General features: G+C 42.0%; 6 protein-coding genes across 6 annotated transcripts; 3 read left to right on the top strand and 3 right to left on the bottom strand.

Annotated features, from left to right (window-relative positions):
• Window positions 1-51: 51 nt before the first annotated feature.
• On the top strand, window positions 52-2,179 carry LOC108110776. Its single transcript, XM_017219995.2, is given in 4 exon segments — window positions 52-715; window positions 717-1,257; window positions 1,260-1,900; window positions 1,957-2,179. Coding segments are annotated over 4 exon segments (1,713 nt in total). The 5' UTR covers window positions 52-292; the 3' UTR covers window positions 2,065-2,179.
• On the bottom strand, window positions 2,101-9,212 carry LOC108110775 (ATP-binding cassette sub-family G member 4). The gene is made up of 10 exons (XM_041819069.1): window positions 8,931-9,212; window positions 5,739-6,124; window positions 4,201-4,371; window positions 4,004-4,140; window positions 3,795-3,940; window positions 3,495-3,733; window positions 3,024-3,434; window positions 2,859-2,963; window positions 2,439-2,793; window positions 2,101-2,381 (listed from the first exon to the last, which is right to left on the bottom strand). The coding sequence occupies exons 2-10, from the start codon at window positions 6,103-6,105 to the stop codon at window positions 2,240-2,242; spliced, it is 2,073 nt and encodes a 690-aa protein (XP_041675003.1). The 5' UTR covers window positions 6,106-6,124; window positions 8,931-9,212; the 3' UTR covers window positions 2,101-2,239.
• Window positions 9,213-13,455: 4,243 nt separating this feature from the next.
• Window positions 13,456-15,554, bottom strand: LOC108111169 (methyltransferase-like protein 17, mitochondrial). Its single transcript, XM_017220548.2, has 3 exons — window positions 14,509-15,554; window positions 14,162-14,451; window positions 13,456-14,100 (listed from the first exon to the last, which is right to left on the bottom strand). The coding sequence occupies exons 1-3, from the start codon at window positions 15,490-15,492 to the stop codon at window positions 13,977-13,979; spliced, it is 1,398 nt and encodes a 465-aa protein (XP_017076037.2). The 5' UTR covers window positions 15,493-15,554; the 3' UTR covers window positions 13,456-13,976.
• Window positions 15,555-15,915: 361 nt separating this feature from the next.
• On the top strand, window positions 15,916-17,584 carry LOC108110773 (zinc finger CCCH-type with G patch domain-containing protein). The gene is given in 4 exon segments (XM_017219990.2): window positions 15,916-15,936; window positions 15,998-16,219; window positions 16,221-16,916; window positions 16,978-17,584. Coding segments are annotated over 4 exon segments (1,542 nt in total). The 3' UTR covers window positions 17,581-17,584.
• A 53-nt stretch (window positions 17,585-17,637) lies between these two features.
• LOC108110774 (DNA-binding protein RFXANK) lies at window positions 17,638-18,520 on the bottom strand. Its single transcript, XM_017219991.2, has one exon. The coding sequence runs from the start codon at window positions 18,427-18,429 to the stop codon at window positions 17,725-17,727; it is 705 nt and encodes a 234-aa protein (XP_017075480.2). The 5' UTR covers window positions 18,430-18,520; the 3' UTR covers window positions 17,638-17,724.
• Window positions 18,521-18,815: 295 nt separating this feature from the next.
• On the top strand, window positions 18,816-21,673 carry LOC108110772. Its single transcript, XM_017219989.2, is given in 5 exon segments — window positions 18,816-19,388; window positions 19,451-20,376; window positions 20,431-20,494; window positions 20,496-20,603; window positions 21,071-21,673. Coding segments are annotated over 5 exon segments (1,575 nt in total). The 5' UTR covers window positions 18,816-19,082; the 3' UTR covers window positions 21,242-21,673.
• Window positions 21,674-21,902: the final 229 nt, after the last annotated feature.

Raw genomic sequence — 21,902 nt, 5'->3', positions numbered from 1 at the left:
TAGCTTTTTTCCGTCAATTAAATATTAAGAGTGTTTTAAGTATTATACATTATAAAAATCTTCTTGTAGTTGTTCGGTGTTAAATTGAGAACTAGTCAAAAACTAAAATATTCAAACTCTACGCAATTAGCACAAATGATTTTATGCTACTTTAAATAATTAGCAACAGTACGCTTACAAAGAAAATTCGTCAGTGCTGGAAAACGAAAGCAGATTTAACGTATGTTTGCGGATTGGATGTGCACGTTGTTTTGTAAATTCATTACATAAATTTGGAAGAAGTACATTCAAAATGTATGCCCTGCTGCGCCGCTTTGCCGGCTTCACCAACCTGGGCAACTCAGTCAGAAACTATGCCTCCTTCACTCCCAGGGATGTGTTGAGAAACACTGCCGACGAGACCGGCACAATGATCACCCGATTCGCCAAGCATATTGCAATGGAGCGGTATAGAGATCGGGATCATGTGCTACCCAAGACGACAGTCCGGTACGCTGACTTCTTCCCCATTACGGATGACCGGTACTTCCAGAGGACAGTACAGAAGATTGATCCTTCTCAACTACCTGCTCTGATTATTCAAGCCTCCAGCTATCGCTCTAATGCCGTTGTGCCCATGTATGTGGCCGCTCTGAACGCGTTGGATAACTTTGCGGCCAATCAACTGACCAAGATGGACACAGGCACTGTGCTAGAGACCCTGTACTCATTTTTGTTTCCTCATTCCGACCTGGTTGAAGCGGACAGACTTTTATTGGTCAGCCGTACGGCGATTGGTAAAGGAGGACTTCCGGGATAACAAAGAGCGATTCGTTCAGGTGTGCTTCTATCTGGGATTGCAGAAAAACCAGGCTAAATCACCTAACGACTTCCAGCAGCTCCTCGAGGAGCAGCTACTCTCTCATCTGCCTGCCTTAAGTGAAATGGATCTGGCTGTGGTCAGCAATGCCGCCTACAAAACATCCACAGTGATTTCGGGCGAGGCGAGAAATGCCTATGAATCGCGCCTGGTTGATGCCATATTGAATCTGCAGTTCGCTGCAGGGAACGACGCTTTGCTGACCATCTTTGTCAAGGCTTTGCGGTTGCAACGCGTTAAGAGCGAGCAAGTATGCCAGCATTTGCAGAATATTTGCCTTGATCCCGCAAAGATCGCCCTGTTTGAGCCCCGAGGACTAGCACACATCTTCGCATTCTTTGCCGAACAGCTTTGGGATGGAAAAAAATTCCTGGCAATAGTTATAGAGCGACTAATGACTTGCTGAAACCAGGAGACTTGCGCGCCAAGGATTTAGCCACATTTGTTTGGGCCAGCGCTCAACTCAACTGTGAATTGTCTCCACAGCAAATCAGGCAACTTGAACTGGCAGCTCTTCGAAAATTGGACCATGGAGAATATGATAATTTTCCGGACAATCTTGTGGACACCTGCCTTTCATTGTGCACTTTGGGACACTACTCTAAGGATCTGATTGATGCAGCCGAAGAACTTAAGGCAGGACAACGACGACAACGTGATCAACCCAAGGTGGATAGCCGGTTGATTGTCCTGCGATCTGCTGTAGCCATTGAGCAGCCATCAATCGCACGACTTAAAACAGATCAGGCATTCAAAGAATTTGATCGTGCACCAAATTATTTGCTGAGGGATCGACCGGACTTGACCAAATATGCCAAAGACCTAAATGAGGACTTAGAAGTGGAGGGCGTGGATTTGGTGTGTCCCATTGTTGGAATAAATCTGCCGAGCTTGCGAGTACAGACAATGGGCGACCAGGAGAGTGTGTACTTTGTGGAACTGCTAACCGCAGAGCAGACCCTAAAGTTTAGCAAGCAACCTACATCGCTATTGCGCCTTAAGAAGAGACTGCTGGAATCCCTTGGGCAAAAGGTTGTAGTGGTAAGTATTTTGGAAATTTTGAAACTACAATAGGCTAACAAAAAGTGTAATCACAGCTGAACTCCACCGAAATGGCCACAAGTGCGAAAGAACTACATCAGCTTTTAAAAACAACATCCGATGCAAAAGTAGAATCCGAAGTTGCCCAAGGCCTGAGCAACTGAAATGTGTGATACAGAGGTCAACGTGGCTTTCTAGGCTAGTTACAAATCGTAGCTTTATTTAACAGTTTTTATGTACTTGTACATATTATTTAAATATTAATAGCACTAAACGTAATGTTCAACAATTAATTTCTAATACAAGGAATGGGCAACAGGTGTGTCTTCCCTAAACAGCCTATCTGATTGACTTGATCTTGGCCTTGAGCACGACGTAGGAAACCAGTCGGAAAATTAGGATCATGGCAACCAGAGCAATGACATCGTTCCAGAACTGATCACCTCTCATGGTTATTTCATCTAAGAATTTCTTTGGATACCTGTGGGCGATAAAAATATTAAATATCGAAAAATCATAAATGCCTGAAACTATATACCTGTAATGGCAGTAGGGCGCCTCATCGCAGGCCAGAACTCCTCGATCCAGACCATATATGGCCGCTATGAAGCCTTCTAATCCATATCTTAAGTATGATATGTGACTGCCCCATCTTAAGTAGCTTGGCAGATCCCGCAAAGTCACTCCAAATCCGGCAAACATCATCATCGGAATAGTTAGTACTGGAGCCAAGAATGTACCGTTGACCACATCGAACCAGGCACCAATCATCAAACCAAAACTATGGCCCACAAACACGGTCAGTAAACTAATGGCGAAGAACATCCAGAAGCGAACCCACTCCATAGGCTGATAACTCCATAGGTAAACGATTACCGTAAAAGAGAAAGCAACTTATAGTCTATAAAGGATAAACCTTAGTTAATAAGACTAAATTGGGAAAAATTAAATCGAAAGCTCACCGATATGGGCAGGTCCACAAGGGTCATGGCAGTGTAATAAGCTTTGAGTGAGTACCAGCGGTTAAAGTGCTCCTTGATCAGAATGGAAATATCCATGGGGACTGATTAAAGGTAATTTGATTTAGTTAACATTTCCATTCAATAAATTAATGTAAACTTACAAGTCAGAACAGTCAACATCATCGTGGTCATTGAGTGGTGCATAAGTATGGCAAATAGTAAGTTATAGTTGTCCAGCACTCGAGATCCCTCTCGTCCCGTGTGATCGTACATGGCTCCAAACAAAGCAGCCACCGCAATATTGACTCCGATCCTTAAGTGCGTCATCGTCGTGTCTCGTTTGGCTTTGATGAAACCGCGTCGCAGTAGCACAGAGCATTGGTTTGAGTAGCTGGTGTCCTCCAAGGAACGGCTTTTAGCTTTCTTTGGGATAGGATACTTTCTCATCAAAACATCAGAACGCAACACGGCACTGGGATTGTCAAACCAAGTCAGGCAGCTCCCGTTCTCCGTGGCAACTTTAAGGGTGTATACTTTGTCGTAGCCATACTCTCCGCAGGCCAGCTCGATAACTGCAATATTAAGGGTTTAATTAGTGTCTCATTCAAGGCAAAATATTTAGCTAAGCTCACTGTAATCCGCTGGATTGTGGTACATGGGACAGGGCAGATCCACGGAATGCAGAAATGGCACCAATTTTTGGGTGCTGCCCTGGTAGACACAGTTTCCAGCTGATAGAACGTAAACCTGATCAAAGATCTGGAACAACTTAGCCGTAGGCTGATGGATTGTGCAGATAATGGTTCGACCTTGACTGGTCAACCTCTTGAGCAACTCCAGGACCTTTGTGCAAGAGCTGCTGTCCAAGCCACTGGAAAAGAAAATGAATATGTAAATCTTTCTTAGATTGGTAAATATATATTGATTCTTACGTCGTGGGCTCGTCCAGAAACATCACAGTGGGATTGTTGATCAACTCCATGGCAATGGATAGCCTCTTCTTTTGGCCACCGGACAGGCGCATTGTTAGGGTCTGATCGTGATCGTACAGACCTAGAAGCAGCAGAATATCCTCGATCTTCCAAGGAAGTGGTGGAAGTTATGATATTGACTAACAACTGAAGACAACTCATGGACTCACCCTGCTCTCCTTCTCCTCATAACTGACAGTCTGACCCAGTTTAAGATCGGCGGCTATATGCATATTCTCATTCACGGTCAGTAGAGGCTGGAGACGATCATCCTGCGTGATATAGCAGGACATGCGACGGAAGGAGGCTGAACAAGAAACATCAGATATAATGCTTTTCAACTTGAAAGATTTTATATAATACTTACGCAAGTCACGCCGTCGACCATTAAGCAAGATGGAGCCATCCACGCCGGTCGTTTTAAAACCCGATAAAGCATCTAGTAAAGTAGACTTTCCTGCTCCCGAAGGGCCCATAATGGCGATGAGTTGGCTGCCGGGGAACTTTCCGCATACATTGTGCAAGATTTCCTTGGATCCTAAAAAACCGCGAAATTACTTAATGCTATCATAAATGACCATAAACGTTTAGTAGACATTTTTATACGGTCGTTGGTATCAAGGTTCAGGGAACCAACGGACAACCCGTAAATACACGTGCAGCGAATGATTTTTTCCTTGAATCAACTGCCGGCTATAACTAAACTCAATTAAACGGCTAGTAAGGTAATGGCTCAATCAAAAATGTTACCCCTATGTATTATTTAATTAAAATATCATTTTTTAGCTTTATTAATCTGCTTGACTGAATAACTTTTTAAGAACGAAACTTTGAAAAAATACCTAATCAATCAAGAAAGTGTAAGTAGACCAAATAGCTGCTAAACAATTTTTAAAATCGTTGCATATGAAAAGACAGTTAAAACCTGTCATTTTAGCAAGATAATTAACGACTATTGAACATTGTATTTACTAATCTGATTAGTTAGGTACTCTAATCAACTCAAAACAGCTTAATAAAACATAAAATCCATTTTAATAAAGACTTTGATTTCCCTTAACAAGATACAATTTTAGCACAATGATAAAAATGGCATGATTTCAATCTACCTTACATTTGACCACACATATTATCTTTATTTTAGTATAATTACCGCCACGGGGCAAATAATTGTATGGTCATCAACCGGGGTTCTAATCAAGTTACCAGGGGCAAGGCAATACCGATATCAATTACTGTTTGCTTCCTTCTGAACTTTGAAATTAGCAAGTTAGACTCTTTTTAAACATTTATATTGAACTACAAATACTCTATTCATTTTCTTAAGGAGAAGTTATTCTTTCTTATTGTGTAAACTCTACAATAGGGAATTTATGAATGACTAACTGGCCGCGTTACAAACGCCTTGCCGAAATATATACAACCGGGAAGGAGGTGTGATCGGAGTGATCGACGCTTATCTAATCAATGGGAAACCAAGTTGGTAAAAGAACTAGCAAGCAAGTGTTTATGGCTGATTGGTATGTGAAGCATTGCCGAAAGCAATAACCTTGAAGACAAATTTCTTATAATCTACAAACATCCATATTTTTGTTATATTTTTTCTAATATTCAATTGAAATCTTCCCTAAACTTGCACTATTCTATTTATAAAACTGGTTTCAAAAAACAATACTTTAAATTAATATCCAGAGCGTTCACTATATCAAAAGGATAACAACTTCTTAAGGTCGATCTGTAAGAACACATCACAAAGAGTAACCGCTGATCGTAAAACACATAAAAACTGAACATGGTCATAGCTCCTAGCTAATTTTAAGTTTCCCACTTGCAATCTTATCGAGCCATATCTTAGATCATGCGATCACAGTGGATCGTAAATGGCGCCTTCCTTTGGTAGCTCACCTCGGTTAAAGCCCAATTTCACGGTGAGGGACAGCTCTCTGAATTCCATGTCCACGGGCTCACGGGCTGGCAGGTTGTTTAGGGCATCGGTATCGAAGTGCACCTCCTCCTCCACCACGGGTTCCAATGGCGGCTGTTTACTGGCCGCGGATGTGGATCCATTGGTATACGCCACCTGCGGCGGAGTGGGGACTGGTGGGGGCGTGACACTAGACTGCGCATTTCGCCATCCTCCAGAATTGCTAACAGGCACTGTGGTGGTGTTGTAGACTCGACTAGAGGTCACCTCCCCGACCTCAATACCCAAACCGAGGCCGGCAACTCCGTTTTCGTTGCCGAACAAGAACTGTTCCCGCGATGTCGCCATTCTGGGATTCTGGGATAACCTATGGAAGGAGTTAAAAAACCTTTTAATAATTCGAACCTTTTAATATTGTGTGTATTTATACAATCATTAAAATTTAAATATATTTGTTCCTTTTTGATTATGCTTAGCTAGAAGATAAGTCTTATCTTTATCACTCTTTGTTTTTGATTTAACATTGCTAATCAATTGGAAGTAGAGGCTTGTTTATATAATCAGTATTAATTTTAACTTTATTGATGACTAAGACGTATTATACATCTCAGTTACCTCTAGCACAAAAAAGAAAAAACAATAGCAAAAGCCTTAATATTTTTAAATTAGTTGTGCAAATGAAATATGATGTCTGGTTTTTTGGAAGCTTGTCTGCAAATTATTTAATTTTGCAGATTATGCAAGATGCGTGACTAAATCTGCGAATCTGGTGTGCAACCTGTTGCTGACCAATATCAAATATTTAGCTTAGCCCATTAAAACTGGTTTCATTGCAGCTCAATTCGCACTTTGATCGAACGCTGACAGATCGATCAACCTTTGTCATCTAGACCTCATCATTCGAATTGGTTGCGATTGTTTATTTATAGAGCCCTAAAATTGACAGGGAAAAAGCAACTAATCCCTTGTAGATGATACCCCAGATTAAACGAAGATCTGTCAAATTGGATGGGTGATGAAACATTTCAGTTATCTGCAACAGTCCCAATTAATTGTGAGTTTACATAAGCAAAATGTAGCACGCAGTTTACTCCACATTTCGCACTGCCGCAAGAGACAATTAAATGCGAGTACATTTAATGCACAGATTTGCGAAAAGATCAAGGTACAGCCGTTGAGGCGGAGGCGGGCAAACAATAAAACGGCACAATTGAGTGGAAATGAAATTGCAATCGTGAATGTTGTCGTATGCACATCTGCTATTGATCCGCGATCCCAACCGATCTGATCCGATCCCATCCGAACTGATCATAACAAAAGCATTGTCCCATGCGGAGAGTTAACAACAAATGGAAGAGCCGTTGTCGTCAATACTGCTGGTGACAAAGCTGTAGCTATAAAGATGGGTTGTCTATGGATTATCAATGCGAGGTTGTAGTTAAGTCTTACAGAATATTTCAATAATTAATAAGTTATAGATATTCAATGAAAGACCCTCTTAAACGGTAGGCAGAGTTATAAATATTTATGCTACTGATTCCCTAGTTCCAGATGATCATATGAAATCATGATAACAGCATTGTCATGTATAGAAAAATAAGAATAAATTTATTTGTTGTCGAAGCTGTGACGAATTACTATATAATATTTGTGACTGCCTTATCACGAACTGAGCAAATTCCCTGGCCGGGCAACTGGGACGTTTCCCTTTTCTATTTTTGTTAGTAGTTGGGAAAGGTAGGGACTTCGCTAATGAGAATTGCACTTGAACCCTGCACTTACAAGCTGTTATCAGGGCTGTCAAACACAATTACCTATGTCAATGCCCCGGATTCCCGGGAAGGAGAATCGGGGTTACGAAGGGAGTGGCCCTAGCGGAGAGTGACGTTGATGGGCCTTAATCAGGTTTGGCTGAATTTCAATATTGATTGATACCAGAGCTCTATGGTCACGTTTTGCCGGACTTTCCGATTTCTTGGATTCCTTTGTTCGACCTGAGCTTTATATTTCGTGTTTGCCTGCTACTTTTGGGGACTTAAATGTCTGCCTTTATGTCGCCGAGTCCGTATATATAGCCCAACATCGTAGCAGCACTTATGTACTGGATGCTGCCCTGAAACAATGTTTTGTATACCTCGCATCGATGACCGAGCAAACCGGTTCATGGATCCCCTTCTCCGATTCTGATTTTCTGCGCTGCAGCTGAGAGATGGAGATGGAAGCGAAAACAGCAGCTGTTCGAGCGGAGATCGCGGGGGGAAAACGGGAGCAACGCCATCCCGATCGATGGGAACAGATTTCTGTTTATACTCTGATAATGTGATAATTCAGAAATAACACCCGCCGCCACCCATCTTTGGGCCCTGGTTATTGTCGTATTGATTTTTAATGCGATTGCCGCATTCTGTGACAGCACTAACTGTACAGTTAATCGAATTCATTTATATTCGCATATCGCCAATCCAGAACACAGAAAGCGGATTAAGCAGTTTTACATAGTCATGCGACCCGGTGGGGGTCGTCTTAACGGAAGTGACCCAGAAGTGATCAGGTCTACTGACGCCAAAAGATACATATCACTTGTATCTATTCCATCGCAGATATCGAAGCATGAATCATTAAGTCATTTAACACTTGCCTTTATGTGCTTCGAATCAGTTTTATGCCCCTGACAATTTGTTAACAAAGACTGGGGTTTATATCTAACTTCACTGATAAGTTCTTGGCCAATAAATTTCTGTCTAAAAAAACGTTTATTCATTTTTCTTCGTCTGCTCAATAATCATTGCATGCAACTTTTAAATTGTCAAAAATTGTGTTTCTTTTTTATGTACACATATCACTACAAAATTCTAATTTCCTTAAAATTGTTATAAAATTGTTTCCGAAGATAATATATACTGTACTGGCTAACGACAATTGTCCTTTGTCTTTAGTTGAAAATTTTCCCTTCTTCTAATTTATCACGTTATTTTGTATTTTTAATGGTTTTATTTTCATGTTTTCACTTAGATTGATTTAACATAAATCACAAACTTTAAAGTTTAACAATAATGTATTTTTTATATAATTTAAAATTTATAAATTAAAGGCGCAAGCTTTGTAAACATAGAATTTTGTATTTAGATTACACTTGATTTTTTCTTATGCCCACACTTAAGGGAAGTCCTTACCCTTTAAAGTGTCAGGACTATCACACTCTGGAAGAGATTTATAAGGACAAGTTTATTCCAGCGACTTAACTCGCGATTCGCATAACCGAGTAACAGCGTCTTCGAAGCGACGTGCGCGACTGGCGGTCAGTAAACAAACAGTGATCCCAGCTAGCTGCTATAATGCTATATGGCAGTAGCAGTTGCCGTTCCCGATCCAGTACCCGTTCCCCCCAGAAGTCGGAGAGTCGCTTCATCGGCCCAGCTGACGACTCAATGGCCACAAAGAACACTATCGGCCGTCTCAGCTGGTGTGTGTTGTGTATCTCAGCGCCCAAGTGGGTGTGCTTTCAACGCAGGCTTTATCGAAGGCGTTCAGTGGTGGCAGGTTTTCCGTCTCTGGCGGGGAATTATTAAACCTTTATGTCTTATATCTTAAAAAAGAAAATGTTAATGTATAAGAACATTTACTATAATATCAAACCTGTTTTGTTTCTAGTTTTAAAACTTGACGTTATTGAAAAGTTTACAATTCAAGCACAAAGTGACTGATCATACAGTTCTGTATAGAAGGGAATTCTATGTGATATCTTGAAGGTACACTTTAGGAAATTAAAATTAAAGATTATATGATTGAAAATTTCTTATTAACAAACAATCTCTACATTAACGGTAAAATTAAAAAACTCTGTAAGTAATTACATATCTTATTCATTTTATTTTGTTAGCTAAGTTCTCATCTCTGACCCGAAGATCGTTCGGCAGTCTCTGCTGGCGTATATTTCGCATCGGTTATTAGTGTTTTGGCGTTGTTATATTGTCGTTTTCCTTCGCTGATAAGAGCCGCTCACAAACACTGACACACCTGCAGTACATACACTTAGCTACTCACCTGTGGCAGCTAATTGAGTTTTAAGTTTTTTGGCAGTACGATCTCGGCCCGATTGGCCCGGTTGACAACGGTTCGTGCTCGGGTCACAAGTCCACATATCGAATTTCTTCGACACTTCATAATGGTCGTATACGTAATACGTAATAAACATTCCCGCGCCGCCGTCGATTTCTTCGTTTCGGTTTTATTCTATGCCAATGGCAACGCACAGCGAAACAATAGCGAGTTCTATCCCCGGACAACATTATCGGGCCAGTTTACAATGCCTATATATTCAGAATGTGCCCACCAACAACCAACTTTGCTTATTAAGGCTCTTTGTGCCTGCTCATGAATCAGAGTTACTTCACCGATTAGCTTCCTTGTCCATTGTTCATTGGTCCCTTGCCGTTAATTAAGATTCACGGAGCAAGGTTATCGGAAGTCTTTTTTTTATTCTTAATTGGTTTTATAGGGAGTAGAGTGATATTTTTAGCTACTTAAATGTACTTAATTCTCAGTATTTTATACATTATAATGCTTTAGAAATTATTTTTAAATGTTTACTAATGAAAATTTGTAATAGTTTTTATAACATAAACGAAAAGAACAAAAATATATGAATATTTATTTAACTTAACAAAGTTTAGTTTGTCAATGATGGAAATTATATCAATAAAATACCTTTCAATCGATGTACAAATAAGTCGTTGAGAAGAATACGTTAACATTTAGTGACTAAAAACTTTTGTTGGATTTCGTATACTTTATTTATATTCACTCTCAAATACTTAATTATCATAGTTCTAATGCCTGAGATATTTTTAAAACCGAATCACCATGAATTCCAGTATAATCATTGTGCTTTCACTTTCTGTTATTCAGATTTCGACATTCCTCACAGCTCTGTCCCACTTGACATTTCCTTAGTTACTTAACTTCATTGATAAGTGCTTATTTAGTTATTATCGTATTAATTGCTCCATCAAACGAGTACCGATACAACAATATGATTCAATCCTCAGATGGACTTTGACCGTTCTCGACTCGAACTAAACAAAAGCCGATTGATATAGTAAGTAATGTATGTTCCAAAGCTAATAATGGAGAACGGAGCAAAGTGTAAAAAACCTACGAAACGTCACGGCTTTATCAAGTGCTACTGGTGATCAGCAGCTGGTTGGGCTTGAACTTCGGTCTAAGCTGGTTCCGGGGATTTATAAAGTGGCAAATACTCGATGACTGGAGAAGTTCGTTCCAATACTATAAATAACAATTTACATAAGTGTTCGATAAGTTTAAATATTGACTACATCTACAATCTGCACGCCGGCGATCACCAAGTAAACGATAAGATTACAATTTATGATCGTTTCGCGCCATAAAAGGCTATAGGAAGTCGTAAATAAGACGCATGGAGGCTCATCACTTCTGGTACCAAATCAAGACAATCACATAAATTCCTCGTTTTAGGTAATCCGGCTTGGTCTAGTTGATTTTTTCGCCAGTATCATTGCACCCACAAACCACTAACACGATCAAATTTTGGAGGAGTTTAGTTATCATGCAATTTCAGTGTAATTGTAGCTGTTATGACTTGTATACAAGAACAATATTTCTTAGGAAGCAAAGTCCGAATTGTTGGGGCTTCTTTAAAGCTTTTGTCGTGGGCGATTTCGGTGCCATAAATCTCTGTAGCGACCGAAAACCAAAAACTGATAACCGTGGGTACTGCGTGTGCCTCAGGAGTGATTAAATATGATGTTTGACAAAATCTGAAGCTCATCGGAAGTGGTTTATTTCCACAGTTTTGTTGCTCTGGATTTGACAAATCATGACTAATGGCGTGATTTTATGACAAATTTATTTTAGTAAACTTATACAAATTCGAATTTCTATTACGTTGCGCCTCAACGCTTTTGACTTATTGATTCTGAGAAGAAGAATCTGTACTATTATATTCCACTTCTTCCAATTCACCTGAATACATACCAGATAAAGACCCTCAACAAACTTATCCTTTTAGAAATCCTTCGATGAATGCTTAACAAATTTCTCACACACCTGAAATTTTGCTCAACCGGATCTTGGGCCAATATGGTAACGGTTCAGCAAGATACAGGCGCGAATGAAATATGCCGCTAAAGGACTTAAATTTAGTCAGGACAAATAATCAACCAAGTAACTTTCACTGGATCTATGGGTGCCATCGGAACCGCAACCACAACTTTTCCCGGCCACGCTCGGATTCGAACTGATGGCCAGAAGCCAGCGCCAGTTAGTAGGTAGCCACTTGTGATCAACGCCCGGACCCGGGCGACCTATCTAACTATGTATGTACAAGCGTATTAGAACTAGAGACTCACGGTTAGGGAACAAAAGGAAGCGCTGACAATGCCGGCTGCCTGGTTGGCTGAGTTGCCTCGGTTGGGGTTGGCTGACTGGACTGACAGTCTAGCTGAATGGGTGGGTGGGTCACTAGCACCACTTGCAACAGCGGCGCATGCTTTCTAAACGCCACCATTATTTACTTGTAGTTGTTGTTGTGGGACGCACCTTACTAATACAAATAGCCAAATGGAAGCGGAGCGACAGCTGACACCATCGGCGAACGCGCCTTTTTAACGAGCGACCAGCGACCCCACCTAGTATCACCCGGAGTGATTACATAGAGCCCAGATGGAAATGGAGATGGAGATGCCACTGCCCCAGGGTCGCCATGACGTGTGCTTATCCAGAAACTGGGCATGGACTTTGGTTGGCACACAGAGCAGTCGTTGGATCCTGTCATATATCCTGCCATTTATACGCACCTCTAAATGGGTTAATGACTGTGTAAATGCATTTCCTAATTAAATTTGGGTCCCACAAGAAATGTGGTGTGAAAATATGAATTGAATTATCTTCATAACCCACTTTTAGGAACCGATATCCCATCCAGTTTAAAATAAAGCAAAATTTGAAAATGATTATCAGCAAATGTAAGCTGCTAACAGAGTATTTAATTACAAGATTGATCAATTTTTTTAACTCTATGTAAACGCTGATAGAGCACTGAAGAATATTATTGGTAACACTAAAAATATGTTTAAAAGAGCTTACAAAGATAATAACAACAATATAAGAATATTTTAACAATATAATCTATGTAAGAGTCTTCAAAACAATTTGTGATAAGATATTAAAAGAGTTGCTCTAAATTAAATTTGATACAAAAATGTAAGCCTTAATCAAGAAAATCCCATAGGATAGCAGCCCGTTGAATAGAGTCCTTTCCTACTCTGTTTTAAATCCGTCCTTATGTATCCACGGTTCGTTACTCTATAACACACCTTTTTCCAAAGCCAATCCCTAAAACCTGATGTATATGGAAGTAGTCCTTCCGCACCCATCCCCTTCCAATCGGCGTGCCACTTTTCGCGCCCCACATGTTGCCCTTTTCCGACCACGCTATGCCCTTTTTGCCTCACAGGACTTCAAAAAGCGATGAATGTCTGCAGGGGATGATCTGCGGTCGTTAAAAGGGCGCGTCTCCTATTAAGACTTTGAAAGTCGCATAACTAAATGTCAGGCAAGGTGGGATTGGCCACTAAAACGGAGTTATAGTCCAGACATTGCGACTGAGTAACAAGATCTATTATAACTAAAAGAAATATTAAAAAAAAAACCTTGATATTTATAAGCAGGTATTTTAATATCCAAAATATAACAACACTATTCTAGTTAATTATGTTTAAATATATTACATTCTGAAAGTAAAATGTTGATGAAATAACGGCGCCTCCAACGCTGCTCAAATATCCCTCCACAAATACAGGATGGGATACAAATGGGATTGCTGACATCGGCGACCATTGGCCAAGCAAAGACTCTTATATACTAGTGACATTACATAACAAGCTGATCCAAAACGGCAGGGCCAACCCATCCGCAGTCGCATCCGCCTTTTGTCTTGCCAAACATTAAAAACTAGGTGAGGGTGTGTTGACCGTTGAACAAAATTTAGTATCAATGAGCATGCGGCCCTGCCATTTGGATTCTATGGTTAATTTAAATGCAACTATTTAATTAATTTCAGCTCCGCCCGAAACGATTTGTTTGCACATAATTAAATAGACTAATTGGTTGCCAGTTTTTAGTATCAATTAGCTTCAGGGCGTGACTTTATGCCTAACATGTTGATTTAACAGCTTAAACTACGCTAAGACAGTTTCTTCTTCGGCGGGTGATTCTGTTGAGCTGGGATTGACTTGCGGTTGTCCCAACGACATAGGCAAACGATCCCCCCAACGACTTACTTTCGCACAAGAATAAGCAGACCTGGAAAGAAGATATATTTGCTAGAAAAGTCTTAGAAAAAGCAAAAGTGGGTTTTACTCACTTTCCGTGCTTGGACTTTGTGAAAATGACCTCTTGGAGATTGCCTTCATTCGTGCAGACCCGGCAGATAGCATGCTTTGACCTTACCAAGGTGGGTCGTACAATCCGCGGCCAGGAGCTGGAACTATCGGATTGGGGACCTTTCCGCAGAATAGCATAGCTATAGAGGGAGGTATGACGATCCGCCAAGGAATCGCTGCCCAATCGCAAAGGAGCGAAGGAAATCGGGAAGTTGCAGGGCGTGCGATCGGACAGATCTCGAAGACGGGGACAGAGAACGTCGTGCGGACACTAAAGGTATAAATTAGTTATTAAAAATTCTTATGTATTTGATATCTAAAATCTTACGGGTGCTACAGTATGTCCCTCCTGATCCAGGTCTAATAAAAACTGCCTGGCCTCGTTGACCAGCTCGCTACCACGTCGGGTTCCCTCCTCCACTATGACCATGTACCCATCGCACTTTCGCCACAGATTCCGCAGAACGTCCTCCCGTTGCTCTTTGTCTACCAACTCGAAGAGAGTATGAGAAATAATGACCAGATTGTAATTGGTTTCAATGGCCGGCAGAAATTGTCTATAAAAAACATTGCGCAAGGCTATCTGCTTGTTTTCGTGGCCGTCCCGAAGAATTAACTCAGAGATCTCGTTCATCTCCTTGGACCTGTCCACGTTGTAGTACTCGAAAATGTGATCGCGCCACAGTTCGCTGGCCACCCACATGCCAGTACCGATGCCGGATCCAAAATCAAAGAAGCTGCGTGGCCGGAACTGCTCATCCCGCAGTGCAAGCTCTGTAAGAACGCGCTTCATCACGGCGTACTCCTGAGCACCACGAGCTATGGCATAGACAAGGGACTCGTATGGACCGTATTCGATCCGTTTCCAGGCGTATATTCGCTGACTCAGTCTTTTGTTAATCTCTTGTTCCCGCTTTCGCTTCCATCGTTCCACCTCCTCCTCGCCCAGTGTCGCTAGGCGATCAAGAGGCATCTTTGAGTTTATCTCCTCAATGATGAGTCGTTTCTTGTTCTCAATCTCATCCTGTGTAGGAGGCGGATGGCGAGATTTGATGTAGGCGTTGAGCTGTTGGCCGTCATGTATTAGTTTCTTGACAGGATGGTCGCCCACGATTCGCTTTAGAGTATCACTCAATTGTTTAGGGAGCTCCACATGATTGGGTCTCACCACGCCGGGATGTTTCCTGGGTTTCAGGGTGGCCTGTTCCAATGCCGAGACCACGGCTGGATCCACGTCCACGGCAATCTTGCATGTAAAACGGTGCAGTCGAGGAACTATGCTGCTCCTTGTGAAATTCAAAGAAAACTGCATAATAAATCCTATTAAATCTAATAATATGTAACCAAAAAATCAAAACAACAACACGAGTTTCGTTTACCGGTGTTTTGTCAGTGTTGAAAAACTCACGAGCATTCAGCTGATGGTGCTGCCAGAAGTTGTGCTTTAAAAACAATGGCGGTTGGTTAAATAGTAATTAAATTCAAATTTTAGGTAATGATTTCATATATTTAAATATATTATCTTCTTCATTTTTAGCATTTAATTAAATACTTATTTTTATCAATAAACATAAAAAATGTATCTTTTTAAAATTTATCTACTAAATAAGAAGAGACCTATAACCTTAGCTGCGACTGTTCATGTGTGAGCTCCTATAGTCGCATCTTTTTGAAAATCTGAAAGACTTGCAACGTCGAAGCCGCATAATGATTTAACAAACAAATTAAATTGGTTATGGATGAATACGAATCACAAGTGAGCAAAGGTGATCCCATTTTTTCTTAAATTCCTTTATGACAATCCTTGCATCAAATAGTTGCTCGTTGTGGAGCAGGCGTTGGAAAATGCCACGGATGAAGCGCAACGCCAGGAACTTTTGGACCTAAAAACTAACCTGCAGGAGCTGCTGGCCCTCACCCGGGATTCAGGAGATGAACCATCTACCGATAAAGTACCTCATCAGGAAGACGACCTGGACGACGAGCTGCAGCGATTGAAAAGCGAGCTCAACGAGCTGGAAGTGACGGGCGCTACGCAAAGAGGCGGTAGATGAAGAGCGGCAACTTGCTAATTTAAGGACCAAGTACTCAGCCATGGTGGGTGAGAAATGTTCCGCTCCCCACGAGCACAGTTGGGGTACATGCTATCATAATGCCTTAATCTGCGGAGTGGACGACGAAGTGGTTATGAACAGCGAAGGCTTCTTGGATGCTAGACTAAGAGTGCTTTTTACAAATCCGACACATCGAGAAATGTTGCCTTGTTCCTATTACCTCGAAGGAGAGTGCCGTTTTGATGAAACAAGGTGTCGCTTTTCCCATGGCGCCCTGGTCCCCGGTAGCTCTATTAGAAAATACAACCCACCGGATTTCCACAAACTGGCCCGTAGTCGTCCTGTGTTTGCGCTACTTCCGGACCGCTTGTGGCACCGTGGTCGTGTTCTTTGTGTAAATTTCATAGAACAAGTGTGCCGAGTGCGCTTAGATGGACAGGACCACAAGGAGCGCGAACGTGACTTTAAATTCGAAGAGCTGTTTCCACTAACCACCGACCAGGATGAAGATGACGAGCTTTCAAATGAAGACAGCATCTCCAGCATGAATGACGACAGCAGTGACGAGGAAGACTCGGATATGGATGACGTGGAAGAAGCTAGGAGAGCCCGAATGGTCGAGTTAAGTTTGTTTACTTTTAAGCCAACGGAACGTTTGGGTGCATGGGAGGAGTATACACGAGTAAGTAGAGCAGTCTGCTTAAATACAACGGTATGACCTTTACCAAACACGCACATTACAGGGCATTGGATCTAAACTTATGGAAAAAATGGGCTATATTCATGGTACTGGACTTGGCTCAGATGGAAGAGGCATCGTAACCCCAGTAAGCGCCCAGATACTTCCTCAGGGTCGATCATTAGACGCCTGCATGGAACTGCGTGAGGCCGCTAATGGCGATAAGGACTATTTCAGCGTGGAGCGAAAGCTGAAGCGTGCCCAGCGGCGACAGCGAAAAGTGGACGAAAAAGCTTACGTCAGGGAGTCGCAGCGTACAGATGTTTTTACATTTCTAAACGGTAGTGTTCTGGGTCCTGGAGAAAAGTCAGAGTCAGGCGAGCCTGTAGCTAAGAAGGTTAAAACGAACGAACTACAGCAGCACTCGACTAAAGCTCTTAATGTAGAAACAGTGCGAGTTGCTGATGAAATACGCCGAAAGCAACGGGACATGGCTAAGGTGAAACAGTCGATAGACCGAAACTCTGGAGATGCACAGGTCCAGAAACGACTACAAGTGCAGTTTGAAGGCCACAAACAGGAGCTGGCTTTGCTGCAGGCCCAGGAACGCAGCCTGAGCAAAGAACAGCAGACGCGCAAGAGCAAGAATAAAATGTTTGAGTTCTAATATACAAATGTATTTTACGACTTATTAGAATGAGGGTATTTATGACTTATGATTTAATTGTGCTTTGAGCTTTACACTTTTTTTAAAACAGGACAAATGATTCTAGACTTATACAAAACATTAAAGCCTTAAATCTACATACAATTAAATACTACCGAAGGCACCCGCCGTTATTATTGCCGTCATGTACTGCTCCAGCAGTGCCTGAGCCAGATGAGCGCCATGCTCCACGGCAAGGGAATATGCAGTGTCCCCGTCCTCGTTAGTGGCACTCAGATCCAAATCTCTCGCCAGCAACTCATTGCAAGTATGAGGATGATTGCCGGCAGCTGCATACATGAGCGCCGTACTCCCAACAATGTCCATGTGACCGGAATCCGCGCCGTGCTCAAGCAGAAAGCGGACGATCTCGTTGTGCCCACCAGCAGCGGCCAGAAGAAGTGGACTGACCAGATCCGGGGCCATATTATTTACATTGGCACCAGCAGCAACGAGGAGCTGCACAGACACCAGTTGCCCATAGGAAGCTGCCCAATGGAGGGCCGTGAAACCATGACTGTCTTTTTGGTCAATGTCCTGCTGACGCGTCTGTTCAGCAGCAACCTGCTCCTCAGTGATCTCTCCCTGGCCAGCTCGTTCGTGGAAAGAGAGCGAAACCTCGACTGGACAAAAGGTGGCCTCGGTGTTCCCGCGTTGTAGGTTTGTTAATACCGTGGACTGGGGTCGGTAAGGCAGGAAGGCACTCTTCCGTTTGGCGTCCAGCACCAGCATTGAAGTTGGGGCCGACCGGACACCCTCATCTTCGTCGGAATTTGTATTATTTTGGAGAGTGCCAGCTGGTGCCACCATTTGTTTTGGTTTTATTTATCTTTAATACCCTATATTGGTTACGAAAAAGGGTATATATTTTTATAAATAAAATTATGTGATAGTTGAAAAAGAATCCAACCTTAAAAGTATATGCTCGTAAAAGGATGAATTTTATTTCAATACAGGATAGCGCAAAGGGAAAGTAATAAATATTTCCTTTTATATTGGTTAAAACATCTATTATCCATGTAAACAAACATGAAATCTCTATAAGCTTCGTAGTAGTGAGTATCACATAATTGGTGCATTTCAACCGAACATACTTTGTAGATAGTGTTGTTGTTTTGTTCCTGGTGTTTAAATTGGGATGTTTAAAATCGGTATTATTCTGCAACTCCCGAACGGCCACACTTGCTTGGTTTGTTTTTATTTTCTCGTTTCAAAGCTTAATTTGCGTTTAATTATGTAAATATATTTACCTGATTTGTTAGCGCTGTATTTGTGTGTTTCATAACAGGTTTTGCGACGCGTCGCAGTTGTTTCTTTGGCCAAAACGTCCCTGCACCTGTTGCGCCTTGCCAATTTGTTTCCAGTGCAAACCTGCGTTTGGCCTTTTTTATGCCCTTTAGTTGTACGTTTCCACTGCCTGAGAACTAATTGCGTCGAAGTAGAATCCGCGAATCGTCACTAAAATGGGCAACGCAAGTTCCAAGGGTGAATCCGATGCTAGTGAACCGCCCCTGGACGGAGGGAAGCTGCACAAGCAGCAGCATAAGTCCAGCGATGCCTCTCACAACGGAGTCTCTGACGTGGGCGGCAGTCACAACAGTCTAAAGGTGCAGCAGGCGCAAGGAACGATGACTAGGTCCGCTTCAGGGGCGGATGTCACCGAGAAGTATCTCACACAGTTGGTCCCAGTAGAGAAGCTGGCCGAGATCCTCAGAGAACAGACGTCAGCAAAACTTGGCATTAATGGCATTGTGGCAGATGTCTTTGTGGTGAGTAATTAACTGATAACACCGGGCACTCCAAATAATATAAAAAACACATATTTTGCCAGTCACAAGTATTTCCACAGTATACCGACTTAGGCCAGCGGCTGTTCAACCTTATGCACTCAAACTCCAAGGCCACCACAAAGCATCTTGGAGCGGTAGCTTTCCGGCAGCAATGTGAACGTTTCCTGGGCATTATGGACGACACCAAAACACTAGAGTGCTACATCAAGATGTACGCCCAAGAAGACAATCCGGACTTAATCGACAAGACAGGCGTTACACGGCTACTCCATATCTGCTACACTATTGCCATGCAGCACTCGGGCAACGCCGTGTTGTGCTCAGCTATAAATCGCACGTTCGGGTCGGTAACCAAGTCAATTTTTCTGTGCCACGACAGTATGAGTCTGGGCTACGTTTGCCGCTGGTTTGAGCAGAACCTGATGAGGCTTGTACTATTGGTTCACAAATACTGTGTACATACGTTATCCACCGCTTATCGCGGCCTGGAGCAGCAGAACCAATCTTGCGGCATCGAGTTACAAACTCCGGTGCTGGAGCAGCGCAATCCCTTCACGGATACCACGGACCACAGTGGAGGTGTTGGTCGAGATCTTGACTCTCTGATGCCACTCTCGCAAGCCTGGCTGCTGGCTGGAGCTCTACCGCCACTATACTCCAAACCACAAACTGTCGCTCCACCTGCCACAAAGGGGAACAACAACGTCAGTGCCTCGACAGCTGTACAAATCTTTAAGGAAAAACTATCAATGATGCCGTCGCATTGGACCCTTCTGTATGATTCCAACGAGCACGGCGTGGGAGCCAATCGGTTTCTGCACCACGTTCTTGGCTACCGCGGACCAACACTTGTTTTGCTGCACACTAAGGACGAACAGACGTATTGCGTGGCCTCGCCCAGTGAGTGGAAGGAAACACATCTATTTGTGGGAGGCGAGGGCAGCTGTGTTATCCAGCTGCTGCCCAAGTGGGTAGCGAAATATGGAAAATATCAAATCCTTATTAATGGTATTTCTTAAAGGTTTGTGATACTGGAAAAGAAGCCGAACATTCTGTACCTTAACACCAGCATACGCGGTTATCCGAAAGGGATTACGCGCCGGCGCCGATCCGCGCAAGCCTATTATATCAGTTGATGAACATTTCGAGAATGTTGACTGCAAGGGCTTGGCGGCGGGACTTATGTCAATAGAGGTAAACCGATTTTTTTGATATTAAATAAAACAGATTCCTAGGTATTTTTCCAAAAAGGAAAACATTTTTGATCTGAGCAGTTTATGTTGTAAAAATTTCATACATTTCCTCATGTCATTAATGAAAATCAATCAATCAAACCAGTTTAAGTTAACAAACCAACATTTTGAATATTTCTCTGTACTTTAATCGCATTCATGTACAATAAGCCTTATCCAACAGGGTATATTTATATATGTGTATATGCATATATGGTATAATAGTGTAAAATTCATAGACGTATATCGTATATAAACGGCATTATCTCCAGTCTAAGCTTTTAAAAATCGCACACCAGTGCCTCTTAATGGCATGGTGTACTCTAGCGATGCAATTTAACTAAGTCTACGATTCTCCTTACCCAACAACAGTCAACCACCAACAACAAAAACTTCACGTTGCTCCTCTTTCTTCGATCTCATCCGCAGGTGTGGGGCTGCGGCGATAAAACATCACGCGAAGTGCAATTGGACATCAAGAAGTGGCAGATCAAGGAGGCCGAGCGACAGCGAACCGTGAAGCTCACGGCGGCCGACTGGATGGACCATCCGGATCGATATCTTCTTGAGCTGGGTGGCAGGCAGAACTACAACAATTGATCGGAGCAGCTGCGTGTTTACATATGTATGCTAAAAGCAATAGGTATGCCTTCCGTTTTGGTGGCATGCCACGTCGAAATGTACTGGGATTCGTTACAATTATGCGCACGCAGCACGAGAAGTAATCACTGGACTGAATTTGTTTTTTAATTGATGTTGATTGATATTCGGTTTACTTGTTTTCTTTCTACTATCAACGTTTAGTATTCGATTTGATGTATGTTCGTAACGTGAATTCCGTGAATGCCTTTAAATGTACTTCGGTCTACTCTGTATCTATGTCTCAGACATTGTCTCTGTTTTCGTCAATTTTTATTTAACGTTTTCTGTTTTGTTCTGTCTTTTTGTTTAAATGTAAAAAAATCAAGTATTATGAAAAGACATAGGAATCGAAGTGCTTAACAAATATTTCAATAAATGTTACAAATTAAATTGAATGTGATTTTTTACTTAGTATCTTGAAGTTCTGTTCTGAACACTATAATATCTCATATCACCAAATCAGAATATTATTTGGGTCTTTATCTTTACGCGGGAGTGCAAGATAAAAAAGCAGAGCAAAAAAAACCTGGAATGCAAATGTGGAATTACTGATACAGCAAATTTTTTAAACTTCCTATCACATATACGTTTTGCGTCAAAAGAATCGAAAATGTATAAA

Source organism: Drosophila eugracilis, unplaced genomic scaffold, assembly GCF_018153835.1.
Source record: "Drosophila eugracilis isolate 14026-0451.02 unplaced genomic scaffold, ASM1815383v1 contig_445, whole genome shotgun sequence".
In the NCBI taxonomy this organism is placed as follows: Eukaryota; Metazoa; Arthropoda; class Insecta; order Diptera; family Drosophilidae; genus Drosophila; species Drosophila eugracilis.
Note: the sequence above shows the minus strand (reverse complement) of the source record. Positions and strands in the feature narration are given on the sequence as shown.